At 39.6% G+C, this 16,676-nt stretch overlaps 3 protein-coding genes across 8 annotated transcripts in view; 1 reads left to right on the top strand and 2 right to left on the bottom strand.

The window, feature by feature from the left end:
* Positions 1–1,339: 1,339 nt before the first annotated feature.
* tbpl2 (TATA box binding protein like 2) lies at positions 1,340–4,719 on the bottom strand. The gene is given in 8 exon segments (XM_016274129.1): positions 1,340–1,655; positions 2,085–2,179; positions 2,285–2,452; positions 2,590–2,681; positions 2,937–2,960; positions 2,963–3,032; positions 3,787–4,151; positions 4,594–4,719. Coding segments are annotated over 8 exon segments (939 nt in total). The 5' UTR covers positions 4,642–4,719; the 3' UTR covers positions 1,340–1,578.
* Positions 4,720–4,979: 260 nt separating this feature from the next.
* On the top strand, positions 4,980–9,451 carry jmjd7 (jumonji domain containing 7). Of its 2 annotated transcripts, XM_016274029.1 has the most exons (8): positions 4,982–5,249; positions 5,574–5,727; positions 5,835–6,088; positions 6,183–6,239; positions 6,718–6,813; positions 6,939–7,015; positions 7,143–7,302; positions 7,413–9,451. In XM_016274029.1, the coding sequence occupies exons 1-8, from the start codon at positions 5,201–5,203 to the stop codon at positions 7,499–7,501; spliced, it is 936 nt and encodes a 311-aa protein (XP_016129515.1). In that variant the 5' UTR covers positions 4,982–5,200; the 3' UTR covers positions 7,502–9,451. The 2 variants fall into 2 exon arrangements, with proteins under 2 accessions (XP_016129516.1, XP_016129515.1); XM_016274030.1 differs by lacking the exon at positions 6,183–6,239 and having other exon boundaries at positions 4,980–5,249.
* Positions 9,452–9,533: 82 nt separating this feature from the next.
* The window catches only part of mapkbp1 (mitogen-activated protein kinase binding protein 1), a 58,485-nt gene continuing 51,342 nt past the window's right edge, over positions 9,534–16,676 (bottom strand). For 4 of the 5 annotated variants that reach the window (XM_016274024.1, XM_016274026.1, XM_016274023.1 and 1 more), the window contains 7 exons: positions 16,534–16,673; positions 16,247–16,432; positions 16,079–16,154; positions 15,677–15,966; positions 14,472–15,530; positions 10,504–10,589; positions 9,534–10,374 (listed from right to left, as the gene is read on the bottom strand). In XM_016274024.1, the coding sequence (XP_016129510.1) occupies positions 10,120–10,374; positions 10,504–10,589; positions 14,472–15,530; positions 15,677–15,966; positions 16,079–16,154; positions 16,247–16,432; positions 16,534–16,673 (2,092 nt within the window). In that variant the 3' untranslated portion in view covers positions 9,534–10,119. The remainder of the gene's footprint in view (positions 10,375–10,503; positions 10,590–14,471; positions 15,531–15,676; positions 15,967–16,078; positions 16,155–16,246; positions 16,433–16,533; positions 16,674–16,676) is intronic. The other variant, XM_016274027.1, reaches the window with a different exon arrangement.

Raw genomic sequence — 16,676 nt, 5'->3', positions numbered from 1 at the left:
TCGTGGTCAGAATTATTGGCACCCTTGGTAAATATGATCAAAGAAGGCTGCGAAAATAAATCTGCATTGTTAATCATTTTGATCTTTTATTTAAAAAATTCACATAAATCTAACCTTTCACTGGAGAATAAGAATTTAAAATGGGGGGGAATATCATTATGACATAAATGTTGTTCTCTAATACACATTGGCCACAATTAACAGCACCCTTTTATTCAATGCTTTTTGAAACCTCCATTTGGCATAATAACAGCTCTTCTAGTTTTCTCCTATAATGCCTGATGAGGTTAGAAAGCACCTGACAAGAGATCAGAGACCATTCCTTCATCCAGAATCTCTCCAGACCCTTCAGATTCCCAGCTCCATGATGGGCTTCTCCTCTTCAGTTCACCACATTCATTTTCTATAGGGTTCAGGTCAGAGGACTGGAATGGCCATAGCAGAAGCTTGGTTTTGTGCCCAGTGACCCATTTTTGTGTCGTTTTTAAGGTTTGTTTAAATTATTGTCTGGTTAGAAGATCCAAACATGGCCCATTATAAGATTTCTAACAGAGTCAGTCACTTTTAGATTTTTATCTGTTGGTATTTGATAGAATCAAAGATGCCATGTATCTAAACAAGATGTCCAGGACCTCCAGCAGACATATAGGCCCACAACATTAAAAATACAGCAGTATATTTAATTCTACACATGGGGTACTTTTTATCCATGTGTGCACCAAACCCATCTTGAGTGTTTGCTGCTAAAAAGCAAATTTTTTTTAGTTACATCTGACCATAGAAGCCAGTCCCATTTGAAGTTCCAGTCGTGTCTGACAGCAGAATATGCTGAGGATTGTTTTTGGATGAGAGCATTTCTTTTTCATGACATTCTAATTTATTGAGATGCACCTGTACTTCACAGATATTTTACTCATAAGAATGTCTAGGGGTGCCAATAATTGTGTCCAACGTGTATTTGAGAAAAACATTTATTTCATAATGATATTTCCCCCCATTTTCAATTGTTTTAGTTCAATGAAAGGTTAGATATTTGTGAATTGAACTGTGAACAATGCAGATTTATTTTCACAGCCTTCTTTGATCATATTTACCAAGGGTGCCAATAATTCTGACCACGACTGTATATATATATATATATATATATATTACATTTGATTCTTTGATATATAGCTATAAAGGAAATAAAGCTTAATTTCATTTCATTGGTTCTGCAAAAGAGAAGTCTTCAAAGTTTATTTACCTGCATCAGCAAGTTCAACATGTACAAAAAGGACAAAACAGTCATAAACGAAGTGGACATGTCTCCATATGAGAGCTCACATAAGGCAAAGCTGAATATTTTAACAAAACATTTATTTTTCACAATAAGCCCTGGAATGCTCTGTTATTTCAGCAACCCTCACGAATGCAGACAACATAAAGTAAACGTAAAAACACTAAACAAAGCGCAATAACAAAAGTTTTGATTAAATTATTGCATTCAAACCTTTCAAGCACCACTCGTATATGAATACGAGGCACATCGTTATAGACAAATATTCACATGCAGCACATGTAAGTGTAAGCGCAGCATTTCTACTGCTTCCTGAACCCTTTCAGGATGGGGTAAATATTTTCAAAGGCTTCATAGATCTCTGACCGCTCTTTCGCACCTAAAAATCATAATAACATGAGGAGAATGAGTTTTACAAAACAATTTCAATGCAACACTTCAAATAGTTCCCCAAAAATGAAAATGTGCTTATGATTTGGAGATTTGTTTCTTATAAACATGCAGATTTTTATTTCAAAGACGTTAATTGATGAACTGGAGTGGTGTGGATTACTTGTAGATTATTGTGATGTTTTTTCCAGCTGTTTAGCCTCTCATTCTGACGGCACCCATTCACTGCAGAGGATCCATTGGTGAGCAATTGATCATGTAATGCTAAATATTTCCAAATCTGTTCCAATGCAGAAAAAAACTCTTGGATGGCCTGAGGGCGAGTACATTTTCAGCTAATTTGCATTTTTGGGTGAACTATTCCTTTAAAATTGGATGTGAGATTAGACTAGTGAATACGACTATATATCAACTATACCTGTGAGCACAACTTTTCCAGACACAAAAATCAGCAGCACAATACGTGGCTTCACCATGCGATATATCAATCCAGGAAACAACTCTGGCTCATAGCTGGAGGGGTAAAATGGTTAAAGACAGATGTTACAAGGCCACTTATATTGTGGGCCAGTAACCATCAAACTTAATTATGACAGACAGATAGACACCCGTCCAGACCTGCTGAACTGCTGGTGAGTGAGGACCAGGCCTTCTAAGCGGATAGGAAAGCAGACGTCACAACTTCCAACCATGTTTTGGATTTTGAAGTCAAGGAATTTGGCAGGGAAACCAAGTTTCTGTACCACCCGGGCATATTTCCGTGCAGCAAGGCGAGATTGCTCCTCACTGCTTGGAAAGATAAACAAAGGGAAAGGCAAATATGGGGTAAAAGACATGTGAGACTATCTGTTTTATCTATCTAATTTACAGTTGTGCTACCCTAATGCATTATAGTTCGAGTTCTGAATATATATTATGTATACCTCTTGGCCCCAGTGCAGACCATTTTCCCAGAGCTGAATATGAGAGCAGTAGTTCTTGGTTCACGGATCCTCATTATAACAGCAGCAAAACGCTATACATAGGCAAAGTTTGGAGTTATGCTACCGAAAAGACTGAAAAATTTACCTAAAACACAAAGTTAAAGGAAGAGTTCCCCCAAAAATGGAAACTCTGTCATTTATTTTTACTCATCCTTATGTCAACAGCATACGGAAAATACAATGACAAAATTTACAAGAACTTTTCCTTTAAGAAAGCTATACAAATATGTGTTTTGTCTATGATTTAATATAATTCTATATAGTGTTGCATATTTAAACTACAGTACCTTTGGGTTGTATTCAGCTATTCAGAATTTCGAGCTTGAAGTGCAATGGATTTGAGATTCAGAGGGCAAGCAAGATTTACTGTTGACACAATATTCCTGTGTATGATCAAAAACAGGTTTGGAAATATAGTATACAAAATTAGGATGCAATGGCTGGTGCTTCAAAAGTAATCACTCTATACTTAAAGTAGTGCAAAGGATTCTATTCAAATGTAACTAACTTACTGCAGACATTTGGTTTACTTAAATCATGGAGTTAAAGCATTTTACACTCTTAAAAATAAAGCTTCCAAAATTTTTATAGTGATGTCATAGAACAGGGGTGCCCAAACTCAGTCCTGGAGGGCCGGTGTCCTGCAGAGTTTAGCTCCAGCTTGCCTCAACACACCTGCTGGGAAGTTCCTAGTATGCCTAGTAAGAGCTTGATTAGCTGGTTCAGGTGTGTTTAATTAGGGTTGGAGCTAAACTCTGCAGGACACCGGCCCTCCAGGACCGAGATTGGGCCCCCCTGTCATAGAAGAACCATTTTTGGTTCCCCAAAGAACCTTTCAGTGAACAGTTCTTAAAAGAACCATTTCTTCTTAGTGTGAAGCACATTTTAATAATCTAACCTTTATATAATCAAACCATTTTCCATTATAAAGAACTTTTTGTGGAATCGAAAGGTTGCACAGATGTTAAAAAAAGTTCTTCATGGAACCCAATAAAGAACTTTTGTTTTTAAGAGTGTAGCAATGTTTGAAAGAAAAAAGACTAAATAAATTCTGGGCTTATATGATGCCATAAGATGTTAAAAAGAATCCCGGATACACATTCTTCACATTTTTTTTCTCTCCATAAAATGCCTTACTGTAATTGCGGGATTATGCCTGAACTCTCTGCCACTGGGGTCATGGGGGTCATAGGGGTCATGGGAGTCATCGGGAGATTGAACTGCGAGGCGTTTTGTGCAGAATTACTGGTGTCAGTATCTGCCTCTGTCGACTCTCTCGGAGGACAGTCGATGTAAATGCCGCTGTCCTCATTCCTGCTGAGATTCTTAGCCTGTGACGGCTCATCTTGAGTGCCCAGTTCATCTGGTAAGAAGCTCAGGTCCAAGTCCTCAGTGAGATCTTTCTCTTGAGAGGTTAAAGAGGACAGGAAAGAGGAATCTTGGAGCTGTGGCGCTGGACCCTGTAGGCCCAGATCCCCCTCAAAGATGTACTCAGATGAACCCTTAGGAGAACCAAAAACAAACAAAAAAACATTATAGGCTATAATGCATCAATATAAATTTAAAGCACCATATATTGTTAAAGGGAAACAAACTTCCAAATAAATAAAAAGAATACATAATTGACAAGGACATTTATTTAAAAAAAAAATAATAATAATCTTTTAAATGCATTAACGTTAACATTTTAAAGTGTGGAGCAATATTTCAGTCATATTTTAATTTAATTTGAAATATTTTATTTTATTAATTTGTCCATTTCTGTTGTAAGGTTTCAAATGTATTTATTGATTAAATATTTCCTCTTAAATATGCTGATTTTCTTATTTATAATGACTTAATTTGTTATAAGAACATGCAGACTTGAGTGCCTCTCGATTAGACTGATTATGTTTTCAGCTAACCACAGACTTGGCCATTTCAGCCATTTATTTCACAACTTACAGCAATACTCTGGTCAAAGTAATTTTCGAGAGATGCCTCCTCATCCATGTTCCTTAAGGTCCATTGGAAGAAAACCGATTTGCAAAAAACGAGAAAAGTATCCTAGTCCAAATAATAGTGCTGGCACTTTACCTGAGGATGCGATCTAATTGGCGTCAAGTGTGAAGCTGCTCACAGAGGCGTGACAAATCAAGTCATCAAAACTAACGAGTAAGTTCTGTTTAGAGAACTAAAAACATTTTTTTAATATATATATTTATTTATTTTTTTGTTGCATTTTGGGCTAACAATATAACAAAACGTTACTTTAAAACATAAATAAATAAATGTTCCTGAAGTGCAGTCTCCGGCCAGTAGAGGGAGACAGACGCGACGCTGTAAACAGTGCCTTTTGCGCATGAGCGGAAGACGAACATTAAACAACTGTTAAACATGTGAAGAGTGCATGCGAGCTCTCTTATTATTTTAAAACATTAATACTTCATTGTATAGTATGAATTGGTAGGCATGCATGGGAAGAAAGTATATTATGAGTATTTTAAGCTGACGGAGGCATGTGAAAAATCAGCAGTCAGTATTAGTTTTATAGAAACATGTGGATAGTGTTATGGATGCAGTTAAAGAATGCTTGAGAAATGTTCCTAAAGAAGCTCGGGGTGAGTTCACTTACTGTCTATTATATACTACAATATACATTCATATGACGATAAAAAAAACAGACAAAATATATAATTTTCATGCAATAGAATATTTACATTTATTTATCATTTTTTTATGTTAAATTATATATTTTGGTGCAGTAGAAAAATATATTTTGCTCCATAACATATATTTTCATATCATATCTTACCTCAAAATTAAAAGAAGTATATAAAATTGGGCTTAATGTTACTGTAAGGTTGTTTTTTGACATAACGTTTTCAACTTTTTTGTTGAAAGACTTGTAATTATCAGTGATATCGTTGTCTTCTCTTCCTCAGAGCTTTATCTTAATGATACAGTGCCATACCTGGATGGGCCCCGCTCTCCACTTCAGTTTTATCGTGACTGGATTGGTCCCAACAAGCCCTGCATCATCCGCAATGCCTTCAGTGATTGGCCAGCTTTGTCTAAATGGAACCCCACATATCTCAGGTGAGCCAATCAGATGATCAGATCAGCCTGAGAGTTCTAACATTTCAACTTTCCTCCCTGAAAATGTTCCTGCAAAACTTAAATTTTTTTTTATCGTATTTGTGCAGAGAGAAAGTGGGCTCCAAAGCCATCAGTGTGGCTGTCACTCCAAACGGATATGCAGATGCCGTGAACGGGGATCGCTTTGTGATGCCAGAGGAGCGTCAGATGACCTTTAGCTCTCTGCTGGACATCATTGAGGGGAAGGTGAAGTGCAGTGGTGTGTTTTACGTTCAGAAGCAATGCTCAAATCTGACTGAGGAGTTACCGGAGCTGACGGGAGACGTACAGACTCACATCCCCTGGATGAGTGAAGCTCTTGGTAAGTCCACACATGTTGCATTCATTATCTACCTGGATGTGCCTTTGATTGGATAATGGCTGAATAATGTGAAATGTACATTTTTATAATTTAGGAAAACAGCCTGATGCTGTAAATTTCTGGCTTGGGGAGGAAAGCGCTGTCACATCAAGTCAGTTTGTCTTCATTTGTTTGTAAACGTAAAATATTGTAAACTTTAGCGGGCCAAAACAAGCATTAACATTAGCTAAAACAACAAAAAATATTAAATTCACTCCCTCAACAAATGTTTTATTTTTCATGAAAGAACCAGAATATCCACAGAAATCTTATATAGGAGGTAGCCTAAGTTTAAAAGTATGAATTCTTGATATGGAAAAGTCATGTAAATGAATAAAATCATAAAACGACATGGGTATTTTAATAATGAATATGCATTTTTCTAGTTAGGCCAAGCTCTAAAATATGTTATTTGGTAGAAATTGTGAGAGAAAAATATATTTTTTAAATACTTACCGTTACTATTATTGGCCTTTAAATATTTTTGTGGACAATATGGGGCAATGTAGTCAAAACGGTTGAAAACCACTGCTTTAAACACTCATTTATGTAAGCATTTTTGTGAGCGAGCACCATTTTTTCCTCTGTAGTGCATAAAGATCATTATGAGAACCTGTACTGTGTGATCTCTGGACAGAAAGAGTTTATTTTGCTTCCACCGACTGATAGACCTTTCATACCGTATGGTAAGAAGTTGTCTCTTTATCCAGCTGTTTTATTTTTCTTGCTTAGTTTGAAAACGGAATGCTTTTTAACAAGAAAATGGCCTCAGGACCATCTATTGGCATTGTGTATTATTTCCTCAACATAGAGCTCTACCAGCCAGCGACATACAGACTGAAAGAAGATGGCAACTTTGAAATAGTGGACGAGGAAGATTCAACCAAAGTCAGTTCATATAATTTACAAATGCTTATTGGAATGCAATTGTATATTTTACATTGATGTTATGATTATACATGTTATCAATACATTTTAAAACATTTATAAAAAAAATAATCCTGCAATCTTTCAGGTGCCCTGGATCCCTCTAGACCCCCTGAACCCAGATTATGATAGATATCCCTCCTACAGGCTGACTAAACCTCTGCTCTGCACTGTGAAAGCTGGAGAGATGTTGTACCTGCCCTCCCTGTGGTTCCACCACGTTAGACAGTCTCATGGCTGCATAGCGGGTTGGTGATTTGACCGCAAGTAATATTGCAAAAAATACCAACTTGGCATGCAAATTCTGTTCTGTATTTACTTACGTTCTACAGTGAAAATGCTCTTTTTGTCTTGACAGTGAATTTCTGGTATGACATGGAATATGATATCAAGTACAATTACTTCCAGCTTGTGGAGTCCTTGACAAACGCTGTTGGATCACTGTGAGACTGTTCAAAGCTGAAGATTTGGTTGATATAATCGCTTATCAACAGTTGCTGGCTTTACATGTGGAGACTTCATGAGATATGCATGTACATTTTTCGTGATATAGTAGAATATATATTGCAATAAACAATGCAGTTTAACATGTAATAAATACAGTTTTATTTGTTTGACTTCTCTGAGAAAGAGATTTCAGGTGACAGATTGTATGAACACTGAGAATAGAAACACTTGACTTCGGTTTGGAGCAAAAGGTAAGACAAAGTCACAAGTTTCCAAAAAGAAACGGTCTTAGAGAGCACTGGTCTATCTGTAATGCTAGACTACATCTTGATCAACTGTCAATAGGTTAAGAGGAAAGCAGAGCTGGTCACCACAGAGATAGCGCTGAAAGCAGAAGGTTTGCATGATTGTTCATGAGGAGCAAGTCAAGCGTACAACCATGCATTCTAGTTCAGAGAGCGAGCCAACCATAAATTCTGCCTTTCTTCATGCATATGTAGTGTATTCATGCGGATTCTGACACAGTACTTTTGTTACTGATGCAGTCCTACTGTATGGTTTTCACTTCTGCTACATCACTAGCCCACTAGCTAGCTAAATCAAATCTGTTTGGGCTTACTTTATCATTTTTCATCTCATGCATTTTCAGTCTTGCTTAAATCCATAGCATTTGTCACGAGATGGCAAATAAGAGTTGCATACAATAATGGGTGTAAATAAATCTATTTAACTACAAGACTGCCAGTGCAATCTGCCATTGGTGAAAAGGGTTACCCAACAGTTGGGTAAAAATTTGCATTGTTGTTGCAATTGCACATTTTGCATCTTTCATTGTTAATAAATTTGTACCAAAAGCACAAGAGAATGTGACTAAGCATCAAGTCAATAAATACAATTTATGCATGCATCTCAGACACCAGGCAAGTTGCAGCTGAACTAGTTGCCGAGTAGATGGGTGTACACTGCAACTTTTATATTTTTTTTATGTCAGATCGTACAATATGACACCTGTCAGAAAAAGCCATGTCGACTATTTTATGTCAGGCTATATGATAAAAATCTTTGGTCACCACTGACGGAGTTAACTTAAGCGATCAAAGACTGTCAATATTTTCCCATCAATTTGTCCCGTTGACAAAAAAAATCTTCTAAGATCGCAAAATCGTACAGTATGCACCTGGCTTTAGCTTGGTTTTGTATCCGTAGAAGAGCTGGACACGTTAAAATATGTGCAGGTCCATCTATATAAGAAGTTACAGTACACTTAACATATTACGCCATCATTTTGAATTAAGCTTAATGACACAACAAGTGCCTTACTGTACATTATCAATATTATCACGGAAAAAGAAGAGCTGCTTCAAGCAGAGGTCAGAGAGGCAACACCTTAACCTAGATAGCAATGGATTGTGGGAAAGACTGGAATACAGAGTGACTGTTTTGTTTAGCTCTTGGGAAAATAACAGAGCACATAACAATAAAACACCTTTAAGAAGTCATAATTGGAAAACAAGTTTTTCTGTAAAAATGCTTTTCAGGATAAGGGTATTTTCAAAATCAAGGTTCTGTAAAATCTGTAAACCGTTCTCATAATTTGTGCACAAAACTTTATCTACTTGGCTATTGCAACTATCAGTGTCACCAGAACAATCAATTCAATTCAGTGTTTTTATGGCAGTTTTGTTTTTGTCACAATCTGCAGCCTAGAATTAATCAATTGGAGGTGGACAACATCCAAATATCACTGATCATTTCTATATATAACCTGCTTGAATTACAAATGCCAGATTCATTCCTTCAAACAAATTGCTGGTCGAGATTAAGGCACCTGTATCCATGAGACAGTTACCATTCAAGTACAAAAAAGTCCTGCAAATAAAACGATACAAAATCATCCTTCAAATTCCCCCATTTTTTCTCTGGCACCCAACTGACTCTGCTGGGCATCAGGACATTGACACTATACAACAAGCAAACGTTGAAGAGCCTCTGTGCGACTCCTTGACCTATCACATGAGAATAAATATGAACCCCGACATCCCAATTTAACTTGAGAGCATCAGCACAAACACAACATACAGTATAAAAATCATTCCATAATAAAAGGCAAAAGTGAGCCAAATCTGCCTTGCTAAGACTTCCAGGGATACCGATCCCTTCATAAGAGAGCACTGAGAATTTCTAAAAATATCAAACACAATGTTCAAATAAATGGTGGTTGCTGGAGATTCCTCTCAACAACAGTTTGTTTTTACACATGACAGAATATTGTATCTATATAAAATTGCTTATTCGTCTTTTAAGACGATAACCACTGAATCAATTTTGCTGTACCATGCAGTTAACAAAACCATTTAATCCGTTACTCTCCCTGATGCCGTGTAGGTCATTCAAAAGTTACGATGCCCAAACTATCTGGATGCGTTTTTAGTAGCAGGGCACAACATTTTGCAAAGGGGTGAGAAAAGTCAGGGGTGTGTTGCTGCCATAGTAGCATGCTAAACAGGGAGGTAGGATAGTGGAATTTCTTTTCAATCTCTTTATTAAAAGCTCCTCGCTATTTAAAAGAGTCTGCTGTGCAGTCTCATGGCTTGGTATCCTGTTAGAAATCATAGAAATCAGATTTTGTTGTCCATCCTCTTCTCCACTGCACTGAGCAGCAGTCTGGAGTACTGCTCTAAAAGGGCAAGTGTCCTGTCGTCACCTAATGTTGCATCACTGTTAGCTATTGTGCGCACAGTGCAAGTGCTGGGAGATCTTGAACGAGTGCATGGTGGCAGGCAATTCAGCTCGTCTCTCATCGCCTCAAATGCTTCGGCCAGCACATGTGCCATTTCCTGCTGCTCCTCACTGGAGTCGGTGGAGTTGCTTAGCTACAGGAGCGCACACACATATGCAAAGTTAGATTCAAGTCACCCGCACAAAACAGTTTAGGCAGACGTGTGGGCTGATGTGCAGCCTACTCTACAATTACATGTGAATGTGGCCAAATGATAACCTACCATTTTGTAGAGGTGGGAGGCTCTTTTAAAACTGCTCTGCAATTCATTGGCAGCCAGCCTACAAGAATCCACACTGAGAGATGTGTCTGCAGAGGAGAAACCGAGCTCTGTTAGAGTCATACTGTGTCTTAAAATGAGCTGAGCAACAAAAACATACAATTTTGATTGAGCATACAAAGAAAAGTAAATCTGAGAACTATGAGCATGGAAAATGATTTTGTGCAGTGGTACTCGGCACAAGTGATTTACAGAAATATGACATGGATTAACGTCATTCGTTGTTCCTGAAACAACATTCCAAAGAAGAACCCCAAGATTAAAACAAGAGGGAAATGGTTAATCATAAGAATATTGTTGCAGGACCTTGTCCTAAAGACCAGAGGTTAATGAATGGTTGGTAGGAATGTTGTTCCGGGTACAGTTTTGGTCCTGGATTAGGGGTGAGTGATATGACCAAAATCACGATACAATTAATTTTATTTCACGGCAACGATATATATATCATGATATAGTTATTTTTGCTTTAAATAAGGCTTTTTTTTTGATACCACAGAAATTTCATAATTCTTGTCACCATGTCAGTATCACAAAAAACGAATACTAGCCTAAATAAAATAAAAAAAACTCACTGAAGACAAGTAAACAGTCAGCGATTAAATAATAAAAAACTAATTACAAGCAAGAGGACAAAAAAAACTACAGTAGAACAAATAAATAAGAAATGCTACATACATTGTATAAAGTAATTAAATGTATAAAAACACTGCATATTCTTCACTGTAAATTAAATATATTTCTTCTTAAAGTTACAAAAGTTATTTAGTCAAGAACAGTGAGAGATATTCTCTCTTTTGTTGTTTGATTAACATGAATGTCAGACAGCAGGAATATTAGACAGCTGTCACTTTAGGAGATGCCTGGATCCAGTATACTGTTACACGTTTTCTTTCTCAGCTGTTTGCTTTCACTTAAGACTTCAATTACTGTGTTTAAGAGGATACCTGCATAGACGGGCATTTTGACACATACAGTGTGTGCGTTTAAACTTTCAAGGCCTATAAAGAGGCAAAAATAACTCCAATACTCTCGAACTCTGAGCACCGTCTTCATGTGCATGCGCCTGTTTTTGCTCTCAGACAGCACGCGCATATAGCGAAATTAGTTCTCTTTCACTGCTGATTGCATTTCAACGGCTTAAAATCACTTGTTTTTAAACTGTAATGGTTAAAACACGTGCAAACTGCAAGTTTTCGGATTGATACCCTTGCCCTAACAAAATATTAACCCTACTGCAGGGTTGCCAGGTTTTCGCAACAAAACCCACCCAATTGCTACCCAAAACTAGCCCAATCGTGTTTTGAGGGGGGTCCCCTGGTAAAAATCGCCTTCCGGGGGATAAAAATACATGTATTTGGTGGGGTTCCCCTGGTACAATTCGCATTCCAGGGGCTAAATATAACGTTATTAGGGTCACTTCAACCCACGGACATGAAAAACAATCCATGGCAACAATGTTAAAGTAGTCCGTGGACTTGGCAGCACTGCCCTACTGTAAAATCAGAAGGATACCCTTGACGTAACCCAGGGGTGTCCAATCCTGTTCCTGAAGGAGGCCCCTTCCAGCAGAATTTAGCTGTAGCCCTAATCAAACACACCTGAACAAGCTAATCAAGGTTTTCAGGATCACTAGATACTTCCAGGCACGTGTGATGGAGCTAAACCCTGCAGGAAAGTGGCCCCCAGGAGATTGGACACCCTTGCCCTAACCCAGAGGTGTCCAAACCACACCTGCCTGGAAGTTTCTAGTATGCCTAGTAAGAGCTTGATTAGCTAAACTCTGCAGGACAGTGGCCCTCCAGTTTTAACTAGTGACACGAACCGTGTCCATAGTGTCATTGTGTCACCTGCCAATGACGTCATAACCCCTCGATTTCCGTTTTGTAGAAAACATGGAAACACCAAAGACGCTTTAATATGCTGTGCGTTTTAATAGACCGGTGATGACCGCACAGAGTAGCATTATAACAGAACTTTCAAATGTATCTAGTATGATAAAACAAAAACAAAAAACTTTTTCCCCCCACATAAGCACGACTGGAAGGAGCGGAAGCAGTCGACTGTGGCATAATAAAAGCTCTGCTGCTTTTGAGTCGTGTGTTACAAGCAAGAGGACAAAAAAAACTACAGTAGAACAAATAAATAAGAAATGCTACATACATTGTATAAAGTAATTAAATGTATAAAAACACTGCATATTCTTCACTGTAAATTAAATATATTTCTTCTTAAAGTTACAAAAGTTATTTAGTCAAGAACAGTGAGAGATATTCTCTCTTTTGTTGTTTGATTAACATGAATGTCAGACAGCAGGAATATTAGACAGCTGTCACTTTAGGAGATGCCTGGATCCAGTATACTGTTACACGTTTTCTTTCTCAGCTGTTTGCTTTCACTTAAGACTTCAATTACTGTGTTTAAGAGGATACCTGCATAGACGGGCATTTTGACACATACAGTGTGTGCGTTTAAACTTTCAAGGCCTATAAAGAGGCAAAAATAACTCCAATACTCTCGAACTCTGAGCACCGTCTTCATGTGCATGCGCCTGTTTTTGCTCTCAGACAGCACGCGCATATAGCGAAATTAGTTCTCTTTCACTGCTGATTGCATTTCAACGGCTTAAAATCACTTGTTTTTAAACTGTAATGGTTAAAACACGTGCAAACTGCAAGTTTTCGGATTGATACCCTTGCCCTAACAAAATATTAACCCTACTGCAGGGTTGCCAGGTTTTCGCAACAAAACCCACCCAATTGCTACCCAAAACTAGCCCAATCGTGTTTTGAGGGGGGTCCCCTGGTAAAAATCGCCTTCCGGGGGATAAAAATACATGTATTTGGTGGGGTTCCCCTGGTACAATTCGCATTCCAGGGGCTAAATATAACGTTATTAGGGTCACTTCAACCCACGGACATGAAAAACAATCCATGGCAACAATGTTAAAGTAGTCCGTGGACTTGGCAGCACTGCCCTACTGTAAAATCAGAAGGATACCCTTGACGTAACCCAGGGGTGTCCAATCCTGTTCCTGAAGGAGGCCCCTTCCAGCAGAATTTAGCTGTAGCCCTAATCAAACACACCTGAACAAGCTAATCAAGGTTTTCAGGATCACTAGATACTTCCAGGCACGTGTGATGGAGCTAAACCCTGCAGGAAAGTGGCCCCCAGGAGATTGGACACCCTTGCCCTAACCCAGAGGTGTCCAAACCACACCTGCCTGGAAGTTTCTAGTATGCCTAGTAAGAGCTTGATTAGCTAAACTCTGCAGGACAGTGGCCCTCCAGTTTTAACTAGTGACACGAACCGTGTCCATAGTGTCATTGTGTCACCTGCCAATGACGTCATAACCCCTCGATTTCCGTTTTGTAGAAAACATGGAAACACCAAAGACGCTTTAATATGCTGTGCGTTTTAATAGACCGGTGATGACCGCACAGAGTAGCATTATAACAGAACTTTCAAATGTATCTAGTATGATAAAACAAAAACAAAAAACTTTTTCCCCCCACATAAGCACGACTGGAAGGAGCGGAAGCAGTCGACTGTGGCATAATAAAAGCTCTGCTGCTTTTGAGTCGTGTGTCATGCTTGTTCAGCGGCCTCGTTTCGCTTTGACGGCTTTCAGCCTCACCCTGCTTCATTCTACTACGTTAATAAATCATTAGCTCATCCATGAACATGATTTCTGCCTGAGTCCCCTCGGATTGCATTGGCTGTGGGGATGAAGATGACAACACCCATGATTCCACACTCAGTCACAGCGTCTTCAAACTACGCCTTTGTCTATTTGTTTATTTTGAATACACGCCCTCTAGCGGCGAAAATTACATATTGTGCCTTTAACTGGTTGAGTACCACTGGATTAGAGGATAGACGTTACAGCAAGTGTTAGTAGGAGCATGCCTCACCCTGCAGGTGGTAATGGTTAATGGGGGAAGAGGGTGAAGAAGACATGAAGGATGTGATGAAGGAGGTAGAGGATGAAAGAGGCCAGAGCCCTTTGGTAAAGAAGTGTTTAGACAGCCCAAGCCGTAGCAGAAAAGAAGATGGAACAAGGGAAGACTGATGTCCTGGCCAACCTGAAACTTGAGATCCTGAGGAAGACTGAAGAAGACTTAGACTGCACCGGCTCATGGGAGGGCACTCAGTCTTTGAGGTGTCCTCTTTTCTCGGCTCTGTGTGCAAGTGGAGTTCATCTTCCGTTAAATTCTTGGTCTGGCTGGGAACAAGTACCATACTAAGCTCAATCTGGTCTGGGGTTTCAGATGGACTCAAACAAACAGCTGTGACCGGTTGTACAATGCTGTTGGGCAAGTGAACTGCTCCAGGATTTGAAGAGGGAGTTGTTGGAGTTCTACTTGAGGACTCCTTTTCCTTTTGTTCAGGTTTGGGGGTCTTGCTGCATGGCGAGAGGGAAGATAACAAGGGTTTATCTGGAAGAGGATTAGGAATGTCTAGATGTAGCAGTGGTCGAGCACTGCCAGTCAGTTTGACCTGAAGAAATTTAGAGGAAGAGTTTCCAGTTGAGCCAGCACTCAGCGTGGGTATGACTGCTGCATGGGGCATGGAGGGGCCGGGAAATGGGGATGCTGAAGTATTAGGGGATGAAACCTGGGCAACAGGAGTGGTGGGCTTGCTTTGGGAGGTGCTCCGAGGGTTGGAAGTGTCCGAACTTGAGCCCCGGCGTAGGTCTGAAGATCCTGTGTCTTCTAGCTCTACCACATTCAAGTTGTCACCCATGGAAACAGAGCGGGACATCTTGGCCATAGAGCTAGTGGTAGGACTCATGTAGGAACGGGATTTGGATTTGGTAGGTGTGGTGATGTCCTTTGGCAGGGCAGTCGTGGGGCTGATGAGCGGGACGGTAGGAAGGGAACGCCGTGGTCTTTGTGTCTGTTGGTGGTCTGGAGTCTGCGACTGTGGATGGACTTCCTTAAAAGGACGACTGGATATCTGGACCGCGTCAGCTGATCAGAAGAGGGAGGAAACAAGTGATTAATGTGAGTAAAGAAGATGAGCCCCATGGAGTAACTAATGCAAAACAATATCCTAAACCCTATGTGAAATACTCCATATCACCATATTGAGTAGCACCAGTTCATGGATGATTTACCCTCTGAGGAGATGTTGTGGATAGACTGAGCTTTCCTCATGCCTGCAGAACTGTTGTGACTTGCGGCAGCTTTAGCGACAGGGCTGATCAGTCTGCGGGAATCCATGATGGGCGTGCGTTTCTTCTGGATTAAACGTTGACCTGTTGTCCTCTCAGTTCCATGGGATTCCTGCTGTTTGCCTGGACTCTTATTCTCCATGAGGGGTCGCACCTCTGAGATAAGTGGCCGTACAACTCCACTGGTGGTTTTAATGTCACTGCTTTTGTTTGAGGGGAACGGGAATGGAGTTCTGGTAAAGAAAGGGCAGAGCATGGTCATGTTTGCCCTTCAGAAGTCCAAATATAATTGAAAATAGATGTCATGGTTGGAAGGGATTTGGTCAAAGTGTGAATGTTTCTTACCTGCTAGGAGAGTTCTGAGAGAGAAATTTCGATGACATGCTGTCAGAGATATTTGGAGTTACTCTGGTTGGAATTGCTGCCAAAGAAAAAGAGTATGAGACCTCTTTTTAACATTAAAAAAAAAATGTTTTAAGCAAATTGTGAACATGTACAGTACAAACACCCTACCAGTGTTGTTGAGGTCTGACAGGTTTGCAAAGTGCCTCTTGAGAAACGCCTCCTGGTCTGGGGTCTGAGGTACAGGAGTCTGAACCTCATTCTTCCTCAGGCTGTCCTCCTCTTCCTCATCAAGATCTTCCATATCCAGTTCTGATGAGTTTCCATCTACACTCAATGGCTCAGTCGGCTCAGAGTCTACAGCGAACACACAGAAATATACATTCCTTTATCTCATCAAGGACCCATTGCAATTACTGAAATGATCATGCAAGTCTACTAGTTTAGTTTTTAAATACCTTCTCCAGGGCGTTCAGGGCTTGAAAGACGACTGCTGGAATACTCCATAGAGCAGGCACTGTCTGGACTCTGCTTCTCGGGACAAGAGTTCACTTTAGCACATCTCACTCCATGAGGCAGCTTTTTCACTTGATACTCACTA

The sequence above is a fragment of the Sinocyclocheilus grahami genome, unplaced genomic scaffold (genome assembly GCF_001515645.1).
Source record: "Sinocyclocheilus grahami isolate Dianchi unplaced genomic scaffold, SAMN03320097.WGS_v1.1 scaffold84.1, whole genome shotgun sequence".
NCBI lineage: Eukaryota > Metazoa > Chordata > Actinopteri > Cypriniformes > Cyprinidae > Sinocyclocheilus > Sinocyclocheilus grahami.
The sequence above is the reverse complement of the archived record's forward strand: the minus strand, read 5'-3'. Positions and strand labels throughout refer to the sequence as shown.